This window comes from Pristis pectinata, chromosome 29 (genome assembly GCF_009764475.1).
Source record: "Pristis pectinata isolate sPriPec2 chromosome 29, sPriPec2.1.pri, whole genome shotgun sequence".
Taxonomy (NCBI): domain Eukaryota; kingdom Metazoa; phylum Chordata; class Chondrichthyes; order Rhinopristiformes; family Pristidae; genus Pristis; species Pristis pectinata.
In genome coordinates, this window is record NC_067433.1 from 16,243,598 (window position 1) to 16,269,163 (window position 25,566).

The window sequence follows — 25,566 nt, forward strand, 5'->3', positions numbered from 1 at the left end:
ATTATATTTGTGGGAGAATCCGCGGGGAGCTGTTGGAGATATGGCGGAATAAAATGGGATTAGTGTAGATGGGTGAATGATAGTCAGCATGGACTCGATGGGCTGAAGGGCCTTTTTTCCATGCTGTATGACTCCTTGGCTCCTCATTCTGGTCTTCCCCAGGCAGGCACACCCTTCCCACTGTGGCCCTTGGTATTTTTAAAGCCCTCTACTAGCTGACATCTAGGGTGTATTTAAGACCGAGATTGATGGGTTCTTGATTGGAAAGGGGGTTTAAGGGTTACGGGGAGAAGGCAGGAGAACGAGATTTTAATAAAAACAGCCATGATTGAATGGGAGAGCAGACTCAATGGGCTGAATGGCCTAATTCTGCTCCTATGTCTTATAGGAGTTTATGGGATCTCATATGTCTTATGGTCTTACCTCAACCTCCTCTCGCAGAGGTGGAGTCACTTGGAGGGAAAGAAAAGACGCATACAAGAGAAAATCTATTTTGTGTGTAAAAACCCCACTTCAAAATACACTGCAGACTCCATCAAGACATTTCTTGCACATTATACAACAAAGCCTTCGTTAAATATCCTAAGGGTTTCAGGGGATTACTGTCAGGAACAGTGTTAGCTTTCCTGCAAAACATTTGAACCTTACTCAGGGTTAAACTCACAATCTGAATTTCTGTTCAAACAACAAAGTACACCATATTCCTGCACTTAGGGAGGTATTAATCTGGTAATTGTAGTGAACGATGTGAGTAATTCATGCCCAGAGTCTGAACGTAATTACTGGGTTGGAGAATCGACAAGATCAGCAGGAGAAGTAGGGAGAGGGAGAAATTGCTGGCACTGTGGGTGAAAGTGATTCCTTCTCCACATAGAAACTCTCAGTCTTTATGAGTTTATTTTATCAAGCCAGGCAATTTCTTCCCAAATTATGCTCTCTCAATCTTTTTCCCAAAATCTGCATCTCTTAGAACCAGCAGCTATTTGCTGGTGACCGTCCACTATCTACCCCTAGTGGCAAGGTGGAAATTGGGCTCTGGTACCCCTGACAGTGCAGCACTCTGTAGGCACAACACTGGAGGACTATGTACTACATAAACTGTATTTTCCTCCTGCTTGAGCAACCTAGAACGAGGGGTCACAATTTTAAAATTAGAGCCAGGTTGTTCAGGACCAGTGTTAGGAAACACTTTATTACAAATGGCTGAGCAAATAGTTGGTACTCTCCCCCCAAAAGTCTGGGGATCTGAACGGAGATTAGTACATTTTATTGGGCGAGGTTATGAGGATATGCAGTAAGGTGGATACGCACGAGGTTCATATGGTTATGATCCAACTGAATGTCAGAATGGGCTTAAGAACTCGAGCTGTTGCTAAATATTTTGTGTTCTTCCAACCTGCCTGTAGTTAATATCTTATTAATGTTCCAGAGTTTTTGGCCAGAGCTCCAAATCTCTCCTCTTCTGGATCAGGATTCATTCTTGCCAGATCCCCTGAGCAGCTGGAAGGAGGCCATTCAGCCCACACTACCTGTACTGGCTCTGTGACACCCCTGCACTTTCCAGCGCACTTTGCTTATCCAGTTCCTTTCGAGAGCTCCTCTTGAATCAGCTCCCACTGCCCTTTCAGACAGCACACTCGAGATCACAATGCGCTGTGTAAAAATATGCTTCTGCAGGTTCCTTTGATGAAATGCATCGGGGTGTTTTTCCAATGTTCAAGGCACAATAAACAAATGAGAAGAAACACTAAACCCTTCAAACCCAGCTTGTGTGTGTCATCAGATGGAACTGATTGTCAGAAAGGCAATGGTAAATTGGCTCCACGATTGCACTTTGTGTCACCGTTAAATCAGGAACTTTAGTTAAACTGGATCCTCAGTGACCATACCAAGCCACACCCTCTAAGGGGAGGGCACTAGAATGGTTCCCCACCCCTCAACATCATTGCTTCCAAATGATTTGTGTGCAGACTCTCAGAGCTCACCTCAATGCTGCAGTGAAGCAGGAAATATTGAACCTTGGCTAAACAGGATCCAAGTTCATGGAACGATAGAATGCAGCATGGGTGGAGACCATTGTGCATGAACTGACTCTCTCAGTGAGCTGCCCGTTAGTCCCATTTCTTCCCTCCTCTGCTGCACCATAGATGTGCAAATTCTCATGTGTATTTACCTTCCCACTGAGTCAGCCTATCAGCTTGTCTATTCCAAGTTATGAACAAAACAACTTCTCTCCCTCTCCGTAGGTTACTTATTCAGTGATCTTCACTGTCAGTCCTCCAGTTACTGTATTTCTTGGCAGAATAAGGGAGGTGATTCAACAGCTGTCGTAATACAAGTTGAAACTCTCTAGTCCGGCGTTCTGTGGTCTGGCAACTCCCATGGTCTGGCATGCTTTGAATCTGGAGTACAGGTCCACGCTGCTTAACTAATTCTAACTAACACCTGTACTAATCTGTAGCTAATTAACCTACCAGTGCAACCTTTGCAATCTCAGCCAGCAGGGTTTCCAGAGAGTTGTGGACACAGTCCAGGGCATCACGGACACCAGCCTCCCCTCCTTGGACTCTGTCTTTACCTTTCGCTGTCTTGGCGAAGCAGCCAGCATAATCAAAGACCTCACCCACCCGAGTCGTTCTCTCTTCTGTCCTCTTCAATCAGGCAGAAGATACAGGAGCCTGAGGGCACATACCACTAGACTTAAGGACAGCTTCTACCCCACTGTGATAAGACTATTGAATGGTTCCCTTATACGATGAAATGGACTATGACCTCATGATCTACTTGTTGTGACTTTGCACCTTATTGCACTGCACTTTCTCTGTAGCTGTGACACTTTACTCTGTACTGTTATTGTTTTTACATGTACTACATCAATGCACTCTGTACTAACCAATGTAACTGCACTGTGTAATGAATTGACCTGTACGATCAGTTTGTAAGACAAGTTTTCCACTGTACCTCAGTACAAGTGACAATAATAAACCAAAACCAATACCAATACCAACTTATGGAAACTTCGGCTTACACACGGTTCTCAGAACCCTTATGTAACCCTGGGTAGTGTCTGTACTTAAAAAGAACAGTTCTCCTGCTCAGAGGAAGATAATCGGGGGCAATTTCTGTGGTCCAGATTTTCTGTGCTCCAGATTTTCTGTGGTCGAGCACTGGTCAGGTTCCAGGGAACCCGACCGGAGAGTTTCCGCCTTTGACATTTTGGAGCTTATAGCACCTGAAGCTCACTTTAGACTGAATCCTGTGTGGCGTGCATAACTAGAGAGCGATTGGTATTTTGCAGTCTCATGACTTCCCCAATGTACTGTACAGGCAGAGAAGCACTTTTAGGTTTGAAATGCGGGGCAGCCAACAGCTCATTTGCACACAGCAAGCTCCAACACAGAAAAAATGAGCAAAAAACAAACTGCTGGAGGAACTCAGCAGGAAAGGAACTGTCAATGCCTCCTGATGCAGGACCTCAACCTGAAGTGTCGGCAATTCCCTTCCCCCCCACGGATGCTGCTCGACCCGCTGATTTCCTCCAGCAGTTTGTTTTTTGCTCCAGATTCCATGTCTGCAGTCTCTTGTGTCTACTGAAAACATGAAATCATCTGTTTTTTGTGATGTTGAATCAAGGACAGATCACAGGAGCACTTGTTTGATCATCTTTGAATAATGCTGAGAGATCTTGTGTACCGTTATCACAGGGAACTGTTTCCCCATCTGAGGGAGGAGACAAGTTTTAGTTTAACCTCTCATTTGAAAGACGTTGCTTCAGGGAGTGCGACACCTCCTTAGTACTACTCCAGATTGTTGCACTGAAGTTTCTTCAGTTGATTGTGAACCCATGTTGAGAATACTGGCTGTTGGGACACAACTGATGATGAGGAATGGATAAATATTTCTAAATGAAAAACTGAAATCTAGAACTGAAATTTGAAAAAGTTGCTGAAAGAGCAACACTGTGGTGGCAATATTTTAGAAATCCCCAGTGACCTACACACTCAGTCTTTCCTCTCAGTCCCCACTGCTGTTCCACTGGTGCTCCTCAAAGGATTTCTTGCGCTACTGTCTTATTTCAGTGCTAGTTGGTGAGACTCCATCAAAACACAAACTGTGCCAATCTTAAACATCCGGTGAGGCTAGGACACCAGGTTAGACCACACTTAGAGTATTGTGTTCAGTTCTGGTCGCCTCATTATAGGAAGGATGTGGAAGCATTAGAGAGGGTGCAGAGGAGATTTACCAGGATGCTGCCTGGATTGGAGAGCATGTGTTATGAGGATAGGTTGAGTGAGCTGGGGCTTTTCTCTTTGGAGAGAAGGAGGCTGAGAGGTGACTTGATAGAGGTGTACAAGATAAGAGGCATAGATTGAGTGGACAGTCAGAGACTTTTTCCCAGGGCAACAATGGCTAACACGAGGGGGCATAATTTTAAGGTGATTGGAGGAAGATATAAGGGGGTTGTCGGCAGTAAGTTTTTTACACAGAGAGTGGTGGGTGCGTGGAACACACTGCTGGCAGAGGTTGTGGGGGGGAATACATTAGGGACATTTAAGAGATTCTTAGACACATGAATGATAGAGAAATGGGGGTCTATGTGGGAGGGAAGGGTTAGATGGATCTTAGAGCAGGACAAGATGTCGGCACTACATTGTGGGCCAAAGGGCCTGTACTGTGTTGTAATGTTCTATGTTCTATGTAGTGAGGGGAAGGTGGGGCATGGTGATGTTGGGGTGGTGGTAGTTGTAGGTGAAGGTGTCAGTGGTAACACCTGCATCATAATTTGATAATCTGACAGAGAATGAGAATCTTAACCTGGTGCAGGAATTCATATCATGTGCTTATTCCTCTTTGCTCGTCCCAGCTCTGTAATCCTTTCCTTCAAAGTTATTTTTCACTTTTGCAAGAAGACTGTAAAATCTTTGCTGTTTTCCTCAGTGGACTTTGTGGTCCCGTAATAAGTGACAATCTTCAGAATGTGAGCCTATTGGATTCTAGTATATGCTTTGTAAGGCCTGAATTACAGATTCTATAATACAATCCTTTATAAAAGGTACTTGAGAAAATGTTTTATATTGTACTGATTAAATACAAGTGCTTAATGCACCACCTCCAGAGTGTAACCGGTTCCTGCATGCTGCGTGAGTGTCTTTTTCCCCACGTACATTGACTTTATCGTGATTGTCATTACTTGGTGATGTCTTTTAAACTGCAAATTAAATGCGGCTTGTTGCATATGAGAACCCTGCAGTTTCTTAAAAGAAAATTCTTCCATAGTTTCATTATGGGACTTTAGCCACTTGACTGTAACAAAGCCGAAAAGCTGATCTGTGGGCTCATTAAACCAGCCAACGTTCACTGGGATTTGTGAATGAGTGTGAATTACTTCCTAATCCTAATTGTTGATTTTTGGAACATCTCAGATTGTAACACTTCATTTGATAAATCCAGTGACTCTCCAGTACCAGTACTGGGGGAGTAATGCCCTCTCAGAGAAACCACCTTTCAGATAACCAAGAACAGCTGGTGTAAAAGATTCCATGGTACTGTCCTGTTTCGAAGAAGAACAGGAGAAGTCTCCTGGGGAGAATATTTACTCTTCCATATCTGCTGGAGATTGCTGTGCATAAATTGGCCTTGCATTTCCCACAGGTGGCACAGTGGCACAGTTGGTAGGGCTGCCTTCTTACTGGGTTCAATCCCGACCCTGTCTATGTGGAGTTTTCACGTCCTGCCTGTGTCTGTGTGGGTTTCCCCCAGGTGTCACACAGCACAGAAACAGGCCCTTTGGCCCAGCTGTCCATGCTGCCCATTGATAATAATCCCATTAACCAGTACAAGGTCTGCAGCTTTCTTTGCCCTGGGGACTCAAGTACTCATCGAGATACTTAAATATTGTCAGTGCCTCTGCCTCTGGCTGATTTTGCCTCTCCTTTTTCCTCTCAACCTCTTACACCTCACCTTAAACCTATGTCCTCTGGTAATATATACCTCTGCTAATCGGAGAAGTTTACTACCGTCTACCTTACCTGTGCCCTTCATAACATTGTATTCCTCTATCAACTCCCGCTCTCAGCCTTCTTCACTCTAAGGAAAACAAAGCCAACCCGTCCGGTCTCCCCAAACAACTGAGACACTCCATCCCAGGCAACATCTTGGTAAATCTCTTCTCTGCCCTCTCCAGTGCAGTCACATGCTTCCTATAGTGTGGTGACCAGAACTGCACACAATAATCCAGATGTGGTCTCACCAATGTTTTATAAAGCTGTACCATAACTTCCTTGCTCTTAATATTTGATGTTCTGGCTAATGAAGGCAAGAATCCCATATGCCTTCTTTACTACACTGTCTACTTGTGCTAACTCCTTCAGGGATCTTTGGATTTGTACACTGAGATTCCTCTGTTCCTCAGTACTCCCCAGCGCCCCACCATTCGTCGTGTCTGTCCCAAAGTCCATTACTTTGCACTTATCAGGATTAAATTCTATCTGCCATTGCTCTGCCTAACTAACCAGCTGATAGATATCTTTCTGTAGCGTGAGACAATTCTCAATATCTACAACACCCCCAATTTTTTTGTGTCATCTGATGCACAAACGTACAAATCACACTCCCTACAATGCTAAATGGACTGCAGTTCCCTGTTCTCCCCCCACCCCCCCACCTTCCCCCATTACAGTCATGTGCAATCCTCCAGTTTAAAAGAATAATACTTTACCAGTTGTGAACTTTGGAGGCTAATACATATTTCACACTTGTTACTCAGCGCATGGTCAGTGTTTGTTTAATCCTGCTCCTCCAGTGTCTGACCACCTGACTGCCTGTGTGTTGTCCATTATCATAATTACTTTCCCCCCTGAATCCAACATTACTACTGTACTTACTCTGATACTGAAGGAGGCCACAATGACATTAAGTTGTTAATGTATGTAACAAACAGTAAGTTTTCCAGTACTGATCCTTGTTGGACATCACTGGACAACCTTTGTCTTCTAGTATCAAGCCAGTGAAGTACTTGTTAAGTGTAGCCATTGTAATGGTGCAGGAAACCAATTTTTACACAGCAACTCCATCTGCAGCAACCTGACCAAAGGCAGATGATCTCTGTTCTGTGACATTAATTGAGAAATAAATTTTGGCCGGGCACCTCAGTCATGGTCCTTCACTAAGGGAGATAGTTCTTCCCTTGGCAGCATTTAAGACTGGGATTTAGAGACAGGAATGTTTCCAACTGGAAACGTACAAAAGGTGGATCATGCATCACATCCAGAGCTCTCTCCTCTGCAACCTGTGTCACTTGTCTTCTGGGTTGGATGGGGACCCTGCACAAGATATCACAATTTAGTGGGACAGGCTGCATGGACAAGGGACTCCTTTTCTGTCTGTTCCTGCCAGATGTTCCTTATAGTCTTGGCCTTTGAGGCCAAGTCACCTCCAAACAAGCAGCTATGGAGTGCGGTGCAAAAGCTGTGCTGGTCGGCAAATTGGTTAGTAAATTATCCCCGAGTGTTGTTTAATGGCAATAAAAAATTAAAAGAGGAGCTGATGGGCATGTGTGTGAGAGAGAGCAGGTTGCAGGGTGAGAGTGGATTAAGGCAAGTGGGAATGGAACTGATGGAATTGCTTAGCAGGAAGCCAGTGTGGACCCAATGCATCGTTCTGGCCTCCTTCAGTATCAGAGTAAGTACGGTAGTAATGTTGGATTCAGGGGGGAGGGGATGGTGTAAGGATTGGGGTAGGAGGAAGAGGGAGGGAGGGAGGGTAGAGTCAGGAGCAATGGCACAAAGGAACACAGCCAAACACTGTTGTTTCAGATATCTAACACTGGACTATTGAGTCATTGTGATGATGGACAACACACAGGTAGTCAGGTGGTCAGGCTGAAGAGGTGCAGGATTAAACAAACACTGACCATGTGCTGAGTAACGAGTGTAAAATATGTATTAGCCTCCAAAGTTCACAACTGGTAAAGTATTATTCTTTTAACCTGGAGGATTGCACATGACTGTCCCTTGTCCATGCAGCCTGTCCCACTAAATTGTGATATCTTGTGCAGAGTCCCCATCCAACTCAGAAGACAAGTGACACAAGTCGCAGAGGAGAGAGCTCTGGATGTGATGCATGATCCACCTTTTGTATGTTTCCAGTTGGAAATATTCATGTCTCTAAATCCCAGTTACAAAGGGAAGAACTACCTCCCTTAGTGAAGGACCACAACGAGGTGCCTGGCCAAAATTTATTTCTCAATTAGTATCACGGAACAGAGATTATTTGCCTTTGGTCAGGTTGCTGCAGATGGAGTTGCTGTGTAAAAATTGGTTTCCTGCACCATTACAATGGCTATACTTAACAAGTACTTCACTGGCTTGATACTAGAAGACAAAGGTTGTTTTTGTGATTGAGGGAAGGTAAGAGGGGAAACCAGGGAACTTGCAGTCCATTTAGCATAACATCTGCTCTCTGGAAGTTGGCAAAGTGCGTACTTAAGGATGGAGTAACCGAACACCTTGAAATGTTTCAGCTGATCAGATGGAGCACAGCGGGCGAGGGTTTATAACCAGCATGTCACACCTTACACAGCTGATGGGAAGTGATAGAAAACAAGGAGATGGCAGATGAATTAAACAGGTTTATGGCATCAGTATTCACTGTTGGGATACATGTAACACCCCAGAAATAGCTGTAAATTAGGAGTTAGAAAGTAGGGGGGAGCTCAGCAAGATTAGTCACCACAGCAATGGTACTGAGCAAACTGTTGGAGCTGCAGACTGACAAGTCTTCGAGTCCTGATGGACTTTATCCTAGGGTTTCAGTAGAAGTGGCTCGAGCAACAGTTGATGCACAGGTTTTAATTTTCCAAAATTTCCAAGATTTGGGGAAGATTCCATTAGATTGGAAAATAGTAAATGTAACTCCATTATTCAAATAGTGAGGGAGAAAGCAGGGAATTATAGATCAATTAAATAAATATCTGGCATTAATAAAATGCTAGAAGCTGTTACTAAAGAAATTATTGGAGGACACCGAGAAAAATTCAAGGTAACGAGGCAAAGTCAGTGAGATTTGAGAAAGGGAGGTCACATTTGGCCATTTTATTGGATTTCTTCAAAGAAGTATGATATTTTGATCTCCAGAAAGCATTTAAGTAGGTCGCCACATCTAGGGTTATCGTGGTATGGGAAATAACCTACTGGCATGGATAGATGGTTGGCTGGCTAACAGGAAACAGATAGACATCATTTTCTGGTTGACAAGATGTCAAGGGTGGTGTGACACAGGGTTCATTGCTGGAATCTCCACAGGTTGTAATTTATAGGAATGACTTGGATGAAGGCACTGAGGTACAGATGCTAAATTTTCCAGTGACACAAAGATAGGTAAAAAGCAAGCAATGAGGAGGACATGAGGATGCTGTAACAAGATGTGGATCGGTGAAGTGAGTGGGCAAAGATCTGGCAACTGGATAATAATGTGGGAAAATGGGAAATTATCCATTTTGGCAGGAAAATAAAAGCTTATTATCGGTATAATAATTTTCTCTCAAAGCTCTAGGTGTCCCAGTTCATGATCCTTAAAAGGCAAGAGTGCAAATGCAGCAAGTAATTAGGAAAGCTAACAGACTGTTATCATTTATTGCAAAGGAAATTGAATACAACAGTAGGGAGGTTATGCTTCAGTTATATAGGGTATTGGTGTGATCACATCTGCAGTACCGTGTATTGTACTGCTCTCATTTAATGATGGGCGATAACCAGGATGGAAACAGTTGAGAGAAGATTTACGAGGCTAAGATTTACTGGCGTGGGCAAGTTGCTTTATGAGGAAAGGTTGGACAAGTCAGACTTGTATCCATTGGAGTTTATGTGAGAGAGGGAGGGAGAGAGAGGACTCATTGTTAAAAAATCTGGGGTCCCCCATTAAGGCAAAAAATTTTCAAATAATTTTTTCTCAGCGATGTGAGCCTTTGGAACATCGAGGGGGATGGAAGTAGATTTTCTGTACGTAGCAGAGGTTGATCAATTTTTGGAAAACAAGGAGGTGAAAGGTTATGGGGGTTTGGGATGCAGAGTTAAGGTTGGATTCAGATCACACATGAACTTACTGTATAGTGGAACAGGGTCAAGGAGCCAAGTGGTCCACTGCTCTCAGGTTGTGTGTTCACCTGATTATATTTGAAGTGGTGACTAAACCTGTGACAGGATGTTAATTGGAAGGTACCCAATGCAGTTCCACAGGAGAGACTATTGGATAAAGTTCAAGTTTAAGCTTAGTATGCATCCCTGGGAACAGCCCATAGATCAGAGAGTCCTCGGGTACACAGCTGCTTGAGATGAACATTGACAAAGACTATTGCATCCTTTTCCAGACCTTCTCTGCAAATGCACAGTCCACAAAGAGGTAGGCAATCATCTCATCCTCATTGCTGCTCTCCTGAGGGCAACGTGCACTGGGATTGAGACTGACTGGTCAGGAAGGATCTCACAGGGAGGACCTCTCTCACTGCTGCTCCAGCAAGGTCTTGGTGCTTGTTGGTGAGTTCTGGCAATGAAACAATTTGCCAAGTGGTTTTGACTGTCTGCTCAGGGAAGCAACCTGCAGGATCCACTGTGTCCTTCTCCTGCAGAGCCTGCAGGTCATTTCCTGCTGACCTGATGGATGTGGTCAAGGGTGTTTCTCTGAAGGAACATTTCCACAAAGGACAGGTAGAGAGACAATATCCAATTGAATGAAACATTGCGCAACAACGAGGCCAGGCCCATCCTACAACGCCGGGCACAGGTAGAACCTCGGCACGTCGTGACACTTGGTGCCCGTGTATGTCAGTTTTACCCACAGCTTGGTGCAGCCAGACACAATGGTGGCCATCAGGACGAGGGCAATTTTGGCGACACTTTCCTTCCGGTTCTCTGGGGACTTGTGCATTGCAACCCATTGGATGTGTTCCATCTTGGGTCTGCAGATGAAACGGAAGATTACTTGGGTGATTGCCATGGCGCAGGAGTGGGACACGCGCCACACTTGTACCATATACAACAACACCGAGAGCACCTCACACCTGATGACTACATTCTTGCCCGCCATCGAGAGGGATTACTGCACCTACAGCCCCAGTTTTTGTTGGACCTTGCCTCTCCCTCCAGTCAACTTTTATGCACCCCTTGGCCCCTCCTCCACTTTGAGTGGTCACGGGTCAAGGACTCCAAGGATATGTAGAAATCTCCGAGAAATCTTACAACGAGACTGGGAACCTTTCTTTAATGTCACCGAGTGTGTTTCTTAGCCTGTGGAAAATGCTTTCTTCACTGAACAGTCAGTGAAAATCATTTCCTGGAAATTTCTCATGTATAATTTTGCAGTAAGGAGTAAATGCAGGAATTTTTAAGCCAATTTTGCCTCTCTTCACAAGCTGCCTGGTTTACATTCAAAAGTATTCATTTCCAATGAGGCCACATGGAGAGAACCATTATCCCCGAGAGTCCAGACGTGAGCCCTGGGATGTTCTGCTACAATTACAAGGCAAATGCATTCTTTGTGCAGGAGAGGCAGGACTGGGTCCCAATTCCCCCTCATTTGCATTCCAATAACATTAGCATGGCCGCATGCATCACTGATCCAACACTGGGTGCATTTTAAATGAAGCTGAAGGAACATTTGGTTTAAGTGTTCTTGCTATTCACCAAATGTCACACAGATTGAATTAAACAGCGTAGTCTATTCAAAGAAGGCTGGTTAAATTGTTCATCATGATTAAGTACCAGCTTACGCCTTCCACTTTAAATGAAAATTAACTTACAGGGTACTCCAATTGTTTTAATTTAATTAAGCTTGCCTTTATTTTACACTATAGCGACGAGGTCTGCTGCTATCAAATTTGAGGTTGTCATTCAGGCCAGTTGCACAAGTTGAGGAAATTTTCTAAATTATGAGGCAAAAGTACTTTTGATTTAGCTTAATGTTGTAGGTATGGTGAATAGAATTGAAAGCTTTTCCTTTACCATTAGCTTAATATTGTAGGTATGGTGAATAGAATTGAAAGCTCTTCGTTTACCATTGAGCTATGATTAATAAGTTTGATTTCATGGACAAAGAAGACAGCCATTCAGCCCATTATGGTTATACTAGGTCTTTGCCAGAGCGATCTGATTAATCACACTTCCCACAGGGAAAGTGGTGCAGTTGCAGCTAACAATGGAACTTTAAGATAGAACCAAATCTAAGGAAAAGGTATTGTAATACCTTTCAGATTACAATGTTGTCAAAAAGAGCTGTATGCCTGAGGTTTGGGAAGTTTTCAGAATTCAGCAAAGGAGGACTACAACATTATTAAGGTAGAAAGCAAAGGAGGACTACAACATTATTAAGGTAGAATATGAGGGTGTTCTAACAAGAGATGTAAAAGCAGATTGAAAAAGAGTTCACGTAAAGGAAGATTAGCAAAAAGTTAATGGGGTCTCTTACACAATAAGCCAGGAGAAATTATATTGGACAACCTTTGTCATAGGCAGTCCCTCAGGATCAAGAATGACAGTTCTTTTCTGGTTCTTTGCCTTGTGACGTGACAGGAGACCAATGTGGGAACCGCAGCCTCTTCCACAGATGGGTCAGGTGGGGAATCGGTGCACTTCTCCCCCCATTTACTGAATGCTCCATTTGCATGGAATCAAGGTCTTCATTTCCATCCCGAATCCGCCTTTTCTACTTTCAGTGGTCATGGGTCAGTGGGATGTTGTATTTTCTCAAGGAGGCTTTGAGAACATCATTGGATCTTTGTCCTGTTGGTAATCTGTTCTCGTGGCAGAACATCACTCTGCTACTGTAGCTCAGGTACACAGACACTTTGACACTGGCATCACCCTAAGTGAGGCGTGATGGGCCAGGACAATGGAGCGGGTAAACCAGCTTCTGGAGTGGAAAACCAGAAAAGGAATGCCATATTCAGCAAGTGGGCTTCTCCTTTAGGAATGAGCTTGTCCGTCATCTGAACAATTCCTCCCTTGTGGAATTAATCAATGCCTCATGCCTCTTTGGCTCACTCTAACACCACCCAACATATATTAGTGCCTATGTCTCAACCCTGGAAGCTATGGATCACCCCAAGGAGAACAGCAACCTTGGAAAATTCCTAGTGCACATCCCAAAGGGACACAATCTGATCCAAATGGTTGATTTCAATACCACCAGCAAGGAAGGAGTAGGGAATTTTAATTCCTTTTGGATCCTTCTCCTGACAAAATGCTTTGACCGTGATGTTATCACAACTAGTGTAGAGGCACCAATGCACAGGATTGTAAGAGGCTGCAGAGGGTCATAGACTCAGCCAGCTCCATCACGGGCAGAACCCTCCTCACCATCGTGGACATCTTCAAGAGGTGGTATCCATCACTAAGGACCCTCACCATCCGGGACATGCCCTCTTCACGTTACTACCATCAGGGCGGAGGTACAGGAGCCTGAAGACCCACACTCAATGATACAGGAACAGCTTCTTCCCCTCTGCCATCAGATTTCTGAACGATCCATGAACGCTACCTTGTTATTCCTTTTTTGTACTATTTATTTATTTTTGTAATTTATAGTAGTTTTATGCGTTTGCACTGTACTGCTGCCACAAAACAACAAATTTCACATCATATAAGTCAGTGATAATAAATCTGATTCTGATTCTGGCCAACATCCTATTTAGTCAGAGAGATAAACATGTGGCAATGGCTCCTGTCCAAACACCGCACTTTTACCATTGTCTGAGTGAGGAACTGCAAGGATGTCTCGGCACGACAGGTACCAACTTCTGCCGGTTACATTGAGAGGTCAAAAGGGTAAGTTGAGCGAGTGGTCAGGCGTGGTTAATGGTAAGATCCATTCTGGCAGATTGTTCCCTCCTCTCAGTGGCATTGCTGCAGGTATCACCAACTAATGACCACCTGCTGATCACCCAATGAGATGGAAGGTCTCAAGCAACAAACAATCTGCTGGAAGAACTCAGCAGGTCGAGCAGCATCTGTGGGAGTCAAAATCGTGCATCAGGACCTTCAAGGTAGATTTTCACCTCCAGCTTCTTGTATGTCATGTGATAAGATAAGATTTCTTTATTAGTCACATGTATATCGAACCACACAGTGAAATGCATCTTTTGCGTAGAGTGTTCTGGGGGCAGCCCGCAAGTGTCACCACGCTTCCGGCGCCAACATAGCATGCCCACAACTTCCTAACCCATACGTCTTTGGAATGTGGGAGGAAACTGGAGCAGCCGGAGGAAACCCACGCAGACACGGGGAGAACGTTCAAACTCCTTACAGACAGTGGCCGGATTTGAACCCGGGTCACTGGCACTGTAAAGCGTTGAGCACAAAATAACAAGTAGAGGAGATGGTAGATCTGTACGAGGATTTTCCTTGTGTTAACTGAAGAGCTCAGTTGGGAGTGTCCTGTCCTGGCACCCTCTGTCTATCTCTGTGGTTCTGGTAAATTCGAATGCCTCTGTTCCCACTGCACCTCATACATTTTGTGATTTGGTTTGTTTTTTTTCTAAAAAAAACTCATGCCAAAAGAAATAAGTGATATTCCATCTGAAGTCCTGTTTGTGGCTTGCTGAAGGCAGGCAGGCGGTGACCTGCTGTCGAGCCCAGTTAGAAGCATGAAATTGGAAGCCAAAGTAACACGGCTGGCAATTTTCCAGTTAGTGGGGGAACATGCCTGACCATCTGCTAAAGGATTCAGGTTGTGTCTACTGAAGCAAAAAACGATTCTGCATGCAAGGAGGCTGCTCTGGCCTCTGTGTATTTGCCAGCTCTTTGATAGAGATATCCGGTTGGTCCTATTCCTTTGCTCCTTCTCTGTGGATCTGCACCGTTTAATAGCCAGGTATTCACTAAGACCATGGTTGATCTATTACCTGCGTTAAACCCACATCTCATTATTCACTTAGTATTCAAAAATCTATCAATCACTTCCTTAAATGTACTCAGCAGCTGACCCCTCACAGCCCTCATGGGCAGAGAATTCCAAAGATTCACTTTCCTTTGGATGAAGTTACTCCTGATTTGAATCCTGAAAGGTTGACTCCTTGTTTTGCTTTCAGCCACTGCAGCCACGGAAACATCATCCCTGCATCTACCTTGCCACACCCTTTGGAATTTTTTTCTGTTTCAATAAGATCATCATTGTTCTTCTAAACTTATCGGAGTAAAGGTTCACTGCTTAATATTTCCACCTAGGACAAAACTGCTTAAACTTGAATCCATGAACATTACCTTGTTATTCCTCTTTTGCACTATTTATTTATTTTTGTAATGTATAGTAATTTTTATGTCTTGCACTGTACTGCTGCCGCAGAACAACAAAGTTCATGACGTATGTCAGTGATAATAAACCTGATTCTGATTCACTGGATTCAATCTGGTGAACTTTTGTTGTACTCTCTCTTCTGCAAGTATCTCCTATGTTAGGTAGGAAAACCAGAACTGTACACAAAGTCCCAGGTGTGGAGTTACCAAGGCCCTGTGCAAAAAATCGGTTGGACATCTTCTTGCACAGGCCATCCGCAGGTTATGAGTGCTCAACTTATGGGCACCTGTACATAAGAACGAGCTCCCATAATATTGTTAAATTCAAAAGTCTGATGTATGTACACACGTTCGTTCCTACGAAGGGCAGACCTAGTTTCCTCTCTCTCTCCACTTTTAGTAATTGTGTTTTCTTATCAATCTTATGCGCTTTCGATGCCTTTCATTTCAAAACTGTAGTTACCATATTGAGAGATTTCCATGTACTTTCCAACTTATGGACAAAATTGACATCTGTAAAAATGGAATCTGCCCATTACTTGGGATGGCCTGTACTCAAATCTACTTGCAATAAAGGCCAACAGACTGTTTGTCGTCCTAATGTCTTATTGTACCTTCAGATTAACTCTCAGTGATTGGCAGGAACCACAAGAAAATAGGAGGAGGAGTTGGCTACCTGGTCTTTCAAACCTGCCCCACCATTCAATATGTTCATGGCTGATCTACCCCAGGCCTCAACTCCTCTTCTGTACCAGTTCCCCAGAGCCCTCAATTCCCTGGTCTTTCAGAAATGTACCTACCTCCGCCTTAAATACTTCTAATGATCTGGCCACGAAGATAGACACCCAAGTCTCTGACAACACCTTTCATTTGCTTACCATTTAATAAAAAAAGAACATAGAGCATAAAATAGTACAGCACAGGAACAGGCCCTTCAGCCCACAATGTCTGTGCTGACCATGATGCCACATGGAACAAATCCCTTCTGCCTGGACATGGTCCGTATCTCTCCATTCCCTGCATTTTCATGTGTCTGTCTAAATACCTCTTAAACACCAAATTATTCTTGCTTCCATCACCACTCCCGGCAGCGCGTCCCAGGTATCTACCGCTTTCTCTGTTTTCAAAAAAATCTTATCCCGCACATCTCCTCGAGACTTCATCAGGAAACATTGACTGTTTATTTCCCTCCATCGATGCTGCCTGACCTGCTGAGTTCCTCCAGCATTTTGTGTGTGTGTTGCTTCAGATTCCAGCATCTGCAGAATCTCTTGTGTCTGTGAAATATGAGAAAATGTAGGTGATCACCTAGCCTGAAATTGCAACTTTTTAAAATATCGATGGTGACCCTTTAAGGGCTGCTGTCTGGCACACTGTTCTGTCCTATTTCCTCTTGGGAAAATCCTGAGGGTGGTGTGGGCTGAGTACATTGCAGTTCCAAGTCCCTTCACTGGTCCAGGAGACCCCACCCCACTGAAGACAATTTTTTCCAAAGCTCTGATTGGCGGATTTAGGGCGATCTGTTAACTCGCACTTAATGCTTTTTGACAAGCTCACAACGTGCTGACTGTGGGAGAACAGGCGTTGTAAACCGGAGGATTTTAAACTGCATGGAAGTGAAGAGATTAATCTTCTTTCTCCGAAGGAGGTCTGCGAGACTTGCTTCTGTGGGTTCTGAGGTAGCTGATGAGCGACCCACAGACTCTCCACACGTGGGATGGGTGGTGATTGATAAGGACGGCGGTTTAGTGATTTGGGATGGTGTATCCTCTTTCTGCTGTTTACGCTCGGCTTCTCTGTGCTCCTGACAAATGGATTCAAGGTCCTCAATGCCATCCCAAATGCTCCTTTCCCATCTTGTGTGATCATTTCCCGGAAGTCGGCAGGAGATACGCTTTTTAAAGGAGGCTTCTCCGTATCTGCAATTGTAACACGATTTTCTACGTTCTGTTATTGCTTTTCCCTTTGTACTATCTCGATGTACTTATCCTTGGAATGATCTGTATGGATAGCAAGCAAAAATTCACTGTTGCTCAGTACGTGTGACAATAATAAACCTATTACCAATCACCATTTTGGTCTGGCCACCTGAGATCTCCTATGGGGACAGGGTTTGGAGTTGGCTACCTGTTTGCTGTCAGGCATGTAAACCGCATTGCTCATGAATAAAGGTGCAGTGTGGAAAGGCAGTGACAGCAAATCTGTGTACCGTTGCTGACAAGTAACTGTCTTTACCTAATTAGGATTATCCGTCTTTAGTTCTTTTGGGATAGCTCTAGTTGTGTTTTGCAAAGCCCCTTGAGGTGTACGTATCCCACAAAAATCTATAGCTCCGGCTGCTTCAGTAATTGTCCTAGACGGAGACCATCCTTGCCCTGGGAATGGTGGCAAGTGGCAGATTGGCTCCTGGTCCAAGGGCCTGGTATCTGGCCTGGAGATATACAGTGCTTGCCCACAGTGTTGTGTACCTGTGTCAGAAGATGGGTGAGACAGCCACCAAAATGGCAAGGACATTGCCTCGATAAGGAGCAAGCAAAAGGAACGGCTAACACCAGTGATGTCCCATCCCCATGCATTAAGCTGTGATCAATAAGTTTGATTTCATAGCAAATTTACCAGAGTATTGCCACAACTCGAGGGCCTGAGTTATAGGGAGAGGTCGGGCAGGTTAGGCCTGTGTTCATTGGAGCATAGGTGACCTTATGGAGATGTATAAAATCACAAGGGGCATGGGTAGGGTGAATGCACACAGTCTTTTTCCAGGGGAAAGGGAATCAAAAATTAGAGGGCATAGGTTTAAGGTGAGAGGGGAGAGATTTAAAAGGGACCTGAGGGGCAAATTCTTCCTGCAGAGGTTGGTGGGTATATGGGTTGAGCAGCCAGAGTAAGTGGTAGGGGCAGGTACAATAACAACATTTAAAAAACATTTAGACAGGTACATGGATAGGAAAGGCTTAAAGGGATACAGGCCAAATGCGGGCGAGTGGGACTAGCTTACGCGGGCACCTTGGTCAGCTTGGACGAGTTGGGCCGAAGGGCCAGTTTCTGTGGGGTATGACTCTGTGACTCCATCTGGGATCGAATAAAGGCTCGGGTGGAGTCTTGGTGACAAAATGACCTCCTTCTGTGCTCCACCATTCCACGACTCTCATGTTCAGAACTGTCCCGCACCAGAAGAGTAATTATGTTTCCAGTCATGGGGACTTTGCTGCTGTGGCAACTCTGTGCACATGAAGTGTGAAACTGAGTGCCTCTTCATTACTAAGAAGTGATAACTAATAACAGGAAGACTTGTGCTGACACAAGATACGGCAGATGCTGGAAATCTGGAGCAACGCACAAAGCGCTGGGGAAACTCAGCCGGTCAGGCAGCATCTATGGAGAGAAATGGACAGTTGACGTTTCGGGTCGAGACCCTTCATTTGGACTAGAAAGAAAGAGGGGAGATAGCCAGTATAAAAAGGTGGAGGGAAGGGGTGGAGCAAGAGCTGGCAGGTGATAGGTGGATCCAGGGGAGGGGTGAGGGAGGGGGGGAAGAGTGGGAATGATGTACGCTGTTAGGGGGTAAAAGGTGGAAGTGACAAAGGGCTGAAGAAGATGGAATGTGATAGGAGAGGACAGTGGACCATGGAATAAAGGGAAGGAGGTGGGGAGGGGAACCAGTGGGAGGAGTGTGTGGGTGATGGGCAGGCGAAAAGGGCGGGGGAATGGAAAGGTATGCTGAGCGGTGTTTTGTTCTACCTTCTGTGAACTCGGACATTGGTGGGAAATTTAAGAGGGTGGGGCTGAGCCAAGGTTAGCAAACGTGAAGAGGCACTTCTGGCAGGAGGCGCAGATACTGCTCTGAGCACACGACTGTCTTCATTTGTGCCTTGCAACAAAATGAGTTACCCTCCGTGTATTCCCAGTGAGATCTTATTCAATACATTTCCTGTCATGATAAGTCAGCTGATAAACCGTGAGACAGTAAAATTAATACTCTATCAAAAAGCTGATTATTAGTGAATGGCGGAGAGGGCAACATGGAAAAGGTTACGGTTATTACCGATTTTATTATATATCTGGGTCTGTGCAACAAAAAATGGGTGAACTTCATACATTGATGTCAGTGCAGGAGCTGGGGTAAGGCAGGCTGTGTTTACTTGCAGTGTGTTTCTTCTCTGTGTTGAATCACAGTGAAGGACTCGCATTTATCACCAGCTCTGCACACTTTGCATCCTTGCCAGTAATGGTCCACGTTATAATGACTCACTTGGGTTAGATGCAGTGAAACAAGGGGACAGACTGGGTAAAGGTCAATTTAGGATGGATGTGATCAACAAGGAATAAACTTTCAGCTGGATCAGCGAAAGCAAGGGCACTGAGATAAATTAAATATGGCAGTTCTGAAGGATTTTACAACAACAAACTGCTGGTAGAACTCAGCGGGTCGAGCAGCATCTGTGGGAGGAAAGGAAATGTAGATGTTTCGTGTCGAAACCCTGCATCAGGACTGGTAGGGAGTGGCATCAACTACAATACATGGTCTTGAGAGTCCAGATGAAGGGTCTCGACCCAAAACGTCGACTGCCCATTTCCTACAGAGATACTGCTCAACCCACTGAGTTCCTTCAGCAGATTGTTTATTTGATTCCAACATCTGCAGTGTCTTGTGTGTCCATGAACGGTTTTACAGTTGTCTTGGGTGGATGAATTGAGCTGAGCTGAACAGTCTTCCAGAAATGAATACTTTTTTGAACTTGTGGAGTAAAACGTCTGTTGGCTCCATTTTAGTTGCATTTCTCACATCAAAGTATTTTTATGGGAAAACAACTTTAAGACAAATTGAAATAAAACTTGGCCAGACACAACTGTGAAATGGTTGATATCACACCCAATTTGTCAGAGCAGATCTCCCGCTGACCCTGAGGTTGTTGGCTGCCTTCACTTGGACCACACTGCTCCTCTTGAAAGCTGGGAAGTCTACAGAAGGTGGCATTTACCCACTGGACTCCATGGGGACTCCCAGGGGCACAGCATGGGGCTGCTGGCAGCAGAGTGGAAGATGCTGCAGTCGGCTTGAGCCTGAGTTGGAGGCTTCTGCAAGGAAACAGGACGAGCCTGATAAAGTGCTGGGTCCCTAGACAGACAGTCGGTCCTGTTGCATCTTATTGCCCCAGAGCTAATTTCTTCATTACGCGGACAAGCACAATTATGTGTCTTACACTGCATTACAACATGGTGGGCCGAAGGGCCTGTATTGTGCTGTATTGTTCTATGGTTCTATTACTTTCCCATTATAGCCACGTGCAGCTGAGAGATATGATGCAAGTTTTCTACGCAGAACATGAAGGCAAGGGAGCTGATTGGGGTGGAAGTGAAGGGGGAGAACCTGACACGAAGGGGAGAAGCTGAGGGGAAGGGCAAGTGAGTGAAGGGGAGGAGCCGAAGGGGGGAAGGGAGTACATTAGAGAGAGCTGAAAGGGGGTGAGTGAATGGGGAAAGTCCAAAAGGGAGGGTTTGAGTGAAAGGGTAGGCTGAGAGAGGGCATGAAGGAGTGAATAGGAGATGAGGAGGGGTGGATCTGAAGGAAGGAGAGGATTAGGTTCAATGAGGAGGATGTAGACAAGAACTTTTGTGTGAGTCCAGGTGTGTATAAGTCTGTGGAACAAAGCCTAGTCTTCAAGACCAAGACCTCACTCTGTCAAATCTAAATGGTCACAGGTGAGTGACAGCCAGCCAGCTTAAAAGAGTTCATGCACAGACATCTCCCACCCCTCAGAACTGCCCAAGAAGAGAAGTGCACTACTGAGTGATGTGATAAGAACCAATAACGTGCCTGTAACAATATAGATCTCCATTCAATCGTATAGTTATGTAATATGCCCTGTTAAGATTCCGAAGTGCTTGAGGTGAAGCTAATCAGTTTCTTTTGAGTTGGATTGAGAAATGAAACATTACAGTCAGTGTTTGAGCACAATTCCATTTCTGTCAATGGTAGGAAATACTCATTTAGTCAGATAATTAATGACCTTTATTAGGGTGCATATTTAAGAGGGTCAGTAGTTTAGGAATCTTATTTGCCTTTGCCCCCACCTCTGACCCCGACAGGTTTTCTGAAGTTGGCATTGTTTACTTGTCAGTTCAATCAACCTGACACACCAATGTAAAGCAAACTATGGATTCCTGTTGTTAGTGACATATTCAGCACTAATTATTAGCTTAGAGAATGCAGTTAGAAGCCCAGCCCTTTTACTTCACTGTGAGCCCACTTAATCCGTCATACCATACACTCCTTGAGCAAAGATTTTTAATGTGCTGTTGTAGTTCATGAAGCCTCTCAGATCTCAACTCTGCCATTTATACTGCCAACAAAAAGCTTAAGATCTTTGGCATTTGTAAGAGTTTTTAACCATGACTGTGGCAATAAACCCTCAACAACAAAACATTGGGTTCTTTCTTCCTTTGAGATGATTTGACAGGCAGAATCCTAAAACATACTCAAGTCACAAAACTTGTCCTGGAGTAACTTCGGCCAATCAGAAAAGCAGCACAAACATCTAATGTATGTAACCTTCCTTCAGAAAATTCTCTGTGATGTGCACCCATGTACAAAGTTAAAGGAGTTATTCAGAATCAGAATTAGAGTCAGGTTTATTATCACTGACAATATGTCGTGAAATTTGTTGTTTTGCGGCAGCAGTACAGTGCAAGATATAAAGGCATAAAGATTACTATAAGTTATCAAAATAAATAAATAAATAATGCAAAAGAGGAATACTGAGGTAGTGTTCATGGGTTCATGGACCGTTCAGAAATCTGATAGCGGAGGGGAAGAAGCTGTTCCTGAAACGTTAAGTGTGTGTCTTCAGGCTCCTGTACCTCCTCCCTGATGGTAGTAACATGAAGAGGGCATGTCCTGGATGGTGAGGGTCCTTAATGATGGATGCTGCCTTCTTGAGGCACTGCCTCTTGAAGATGTCCTCGATGGCAGGGAGGGTTGTGCCCATGATGGAGCTTGCTGAGTCGACAACCATCTGCAGCCTCTTTCAATCCTGCACACCTGCATACCGGGTGGTGATGCAACCAGTCAGAATGCTCTCCACTGTACATCTGTAGAAACTTGCAAGAGTTTTTGATGACATACCAAATCTCCTCAAATTCCTAATGAAGTTGAGCCACTGGCATGCCTTCTTCGTGATTGCATCAATGTGTTGGGCCAAGGGTAGATCCTCTGAGATGTTGATGCCCAGATATTGAATATTTAACTAAACATTTGCAACTCTTATGTATTCAAAATTTTTCAACTGAATTTGCTTGTGGATAACGCAAGGCAAAAGGGTAATTTAGCCAATCAAGTCTTTGTAAGAGTGAGCCAATGAATCTCACTCCCCCACCCCACTATTTCCTGTCAGCCTACAGACTACAAATCCATTTTAAGGATTTATCCACTTCTCTTTTGAAATTTCTCTTGAATTTGCTTAAACTGCCTCTTCAAGGAGTTGATTCCAGATCAAAACAAGTCACTGTCGGGGAAAGATTTCTCTTAATTTTCTTCTGGGCTTTTTGCCAATAACATCAAATCCTTGCCCTCTGGTTATCAACCTTCTTGGCACTGGAAACAGTTTTTCCTTCTTTAACTATTAAAAACCTACATGATCTTCCCTTAATTCACTTTGTTTTAAAACAAATACTCACTCAAAATGTCTATTGTAAATTCCAAGCCCAGGTCTGACTTTATTGTTGCTTCGGTAAACGTGGTACAGTAAAACTTTGATAATCTGGCATCCTGCTATTCAGAAATCCTAATGGTTTGGCATCAGGATCACTCATTAGTCCAGAGTGAGAGCAGGGTGTGTAGAGAGCAGGGGGGTTCCGGATTGCGGACGGGACTAGGAAGGGTCCAGAACACCAGGGGTCAGGAACAGGGGTATATTTCTGGGCAGAGCCAGTGTCTGGAGTGTTTGCATATTTTCCTTCTTCTTTTAAACTTACTGGGTTCACTGGAACATTTATTATACAACTGAATAACATATTAACAAAGTGAAATAAAAGTGTGTTTGGGTATTTATAGAAGTAACATCCAATAGTCTGGAAAAGTCCCAAAGGTGTTGGATTATTGGAGTTTTACTGTACTCTGTAAATCCATCCTCCCTGTTACAGAACCTCCACTGGCAGGAGGTGGTAAGTACAGCACAAGATGTTCGCACTGACAATTTCAGCAGATTCTGGAATAAATACGGAGTAAGCAATTTAGGATAGAGTGTATGACTTTAAAAGAGGAATTGTTGACATGGGTCCTGGTCAAATTACTCCTTGCCCTTTAATTCACTCCAACAGAAGACAATTCTTGGTCTGGACTTCCCAGTGCAATGATACGGCAGCTCGGATAGCATATTTTGTATAACCAACCTTTGCACCGAGTGCTGTCTCTGGAAGGAGTGTACTGAGGCATCCACCTTTCTTGGCATGGCTGCAGTTGCACTAATAGGAGTGTGGAAACAACTTGCATGGTCTTGAATTTCTGGGCAGTCCCTTGGGAAATCACAGGAGTATTCAAAGAAGTATAGCTATGATAAATACTGCAACCCATCAGAATTTTGCCCCTGTAGTATCTGAAGCAGAGATAGAATAAATGGACTTTTGGGGTCTTTACTTCATCAGTTCACTACTGACAACTTTCAGCTTGATTTTTCCCTTTCTGGGGTGTGGGCATCACGGGCATGGCTAACATTTAGCCCCCGTCACTAAGTGCTCTTGGGGATTTGGTGCTGAGTCACTTTCTTGAACTGCTGCAGCCTGTGTGGTGAAGATACTCCTACGACACTGTTGGGTAAGGATGTTCCAAGATTTAGATCCAGTGACAAGTAAGGAACGGTGACATATTTCCAAATAAGGATGTCATAAAGGGGGGATGGTTGACGGCAGTGTTCCCATGTGCCTGCTGCCTTTGTCCTTCTTAGTGGTAAAAGTTGGAGTTTGAAACCATGGACAAGTTGTACCAATGCATTTTATAGATCATACGCTACTGGTGAAGGAGGCAGTGAATATTCAGGCGAGTGGATGGGTCCCGATGACGCAGGCTGCATAGTCCTGGATGCTGTCAAGTTTCTTGTGTGTTCAATTCATTGGATTCTTTTTGGTTTTCCTTGTGTTTCCTGGCAGGACCAATGGGTGGATTCAATGTGTTGATCTGGAGTTCCTTCAGCAGTTGGGGATGCCTTGGACATCCGAACCAAAGCTTGCTCTCTGGAGAATAACCTCAGATTGCCCCACCACTGATACTTCATCCAGCCACGGGCACCATGGGAAGCGTGAGCAGTCTCATACCAGGCGGCAGTTTCCACGACAAACACTGCAGAGTGTTTGAGTCCAGGAACAGGAAACCTTCTCACCTCCAGAAGTTTATTCGGCAGCAGGATGGGCTGCTGAAATTTGGTGCCGGCCACGAGCCAATCGGCAATGGTTCCCGGTGTGAGAAAACCGAGGACTTTTTCTACATCAGCATCAGCCAAACAAACGGACTGACGGCCACGGGCAAGCGTAAGAACCGTGCTCCTGGCCTGGCATCTCCAAAAGACACACCGGTTATCACGGATGTCAAAGGACCACCACCTATCCTGGTACCCTTCTCTGGGCAGCTCGAGAAGGTGAGGCCCCTCTTCCACCAGGTGCCCCACATCCCAACACCAACTCTGGCCCAAAACTACTTCATTGGCTGTGAAGTTCAAAAGCATTGTCATCAGCAGCAAGCCCATCAACAACACAAATGGGACCCCACGAGAAAGTTTGGCAGTGTGGTTTCCAGCTACAATGGTTCAAACTGTGGGCAATTGAACTGACAGCCAGAGAACACCTTTTAAACCAAGCAACAATGTGCCGCAAACAAGACACGACTGAGTGGGAAATAAGAAAGACTCCCTTCCCACGCAGTGTCCAAGGGTTGCCATGGTCACTGACATACAAGGAATCATGAGCAGCAAGGGGGGGGTAAAGAAGGCTTATGGCATGTTTGCCCTTGTTAGTCAAGGCACTAAGTTCAAGAGTCAGGAAGTTATGCTGCAGCTTTATACAACTCTGGTTAGGCCACATCTGGAGGATTGTATTCAATTCTGGTCACCCCATTATAGAAAGATGTGGAGGTTTTGGAGAGGATGCAGAAGAGGCTTACCAGGGTGCTGCCTGGATTAGAGGGCATGTGCTATAAGGAGAGGTTGAACAAACTTGGGTTGTTTTCTCTGGAGCGGCAGAGGCTGAGGGGAGACCTGATGGAAGTTTATAAGATTATGAGAGGCATAGAGAG

The 25,566-nt window shown here is 44.6% G+C and overlaps 1 protein-coding gene across 2 annotated transcripts in view; it reads left to right on the forward strand.

Moving 5' to 3' along the window:
• Nucleotides 1-25,566, forward strand: part of LOC127584290 (leucine zipper putative tumor suppressor 1-like) — a 60,240-nt gene that overhangs the window by 24,489 nt on the left and 10,185 nt on the right. Inside the window, exon 2 of one of the 2 annotated variants that reach the window (XM_052040961.1) lies at nt 24,429-24,913. The exons of the other annotated variant lie outside the window; for it this stretch is intronic. Coding sequence (XP_051896921.1) covers nt 24,569-24,913 — 345 coding nt within the window. The 5' untranslated portion in view covers nt 24,429-24,568. The remainder of the gene's footprint in view (nt 1-24,428; nt 24,914-25,566) is intronic. 2 annotated transcript variants of the gene reach the window in all.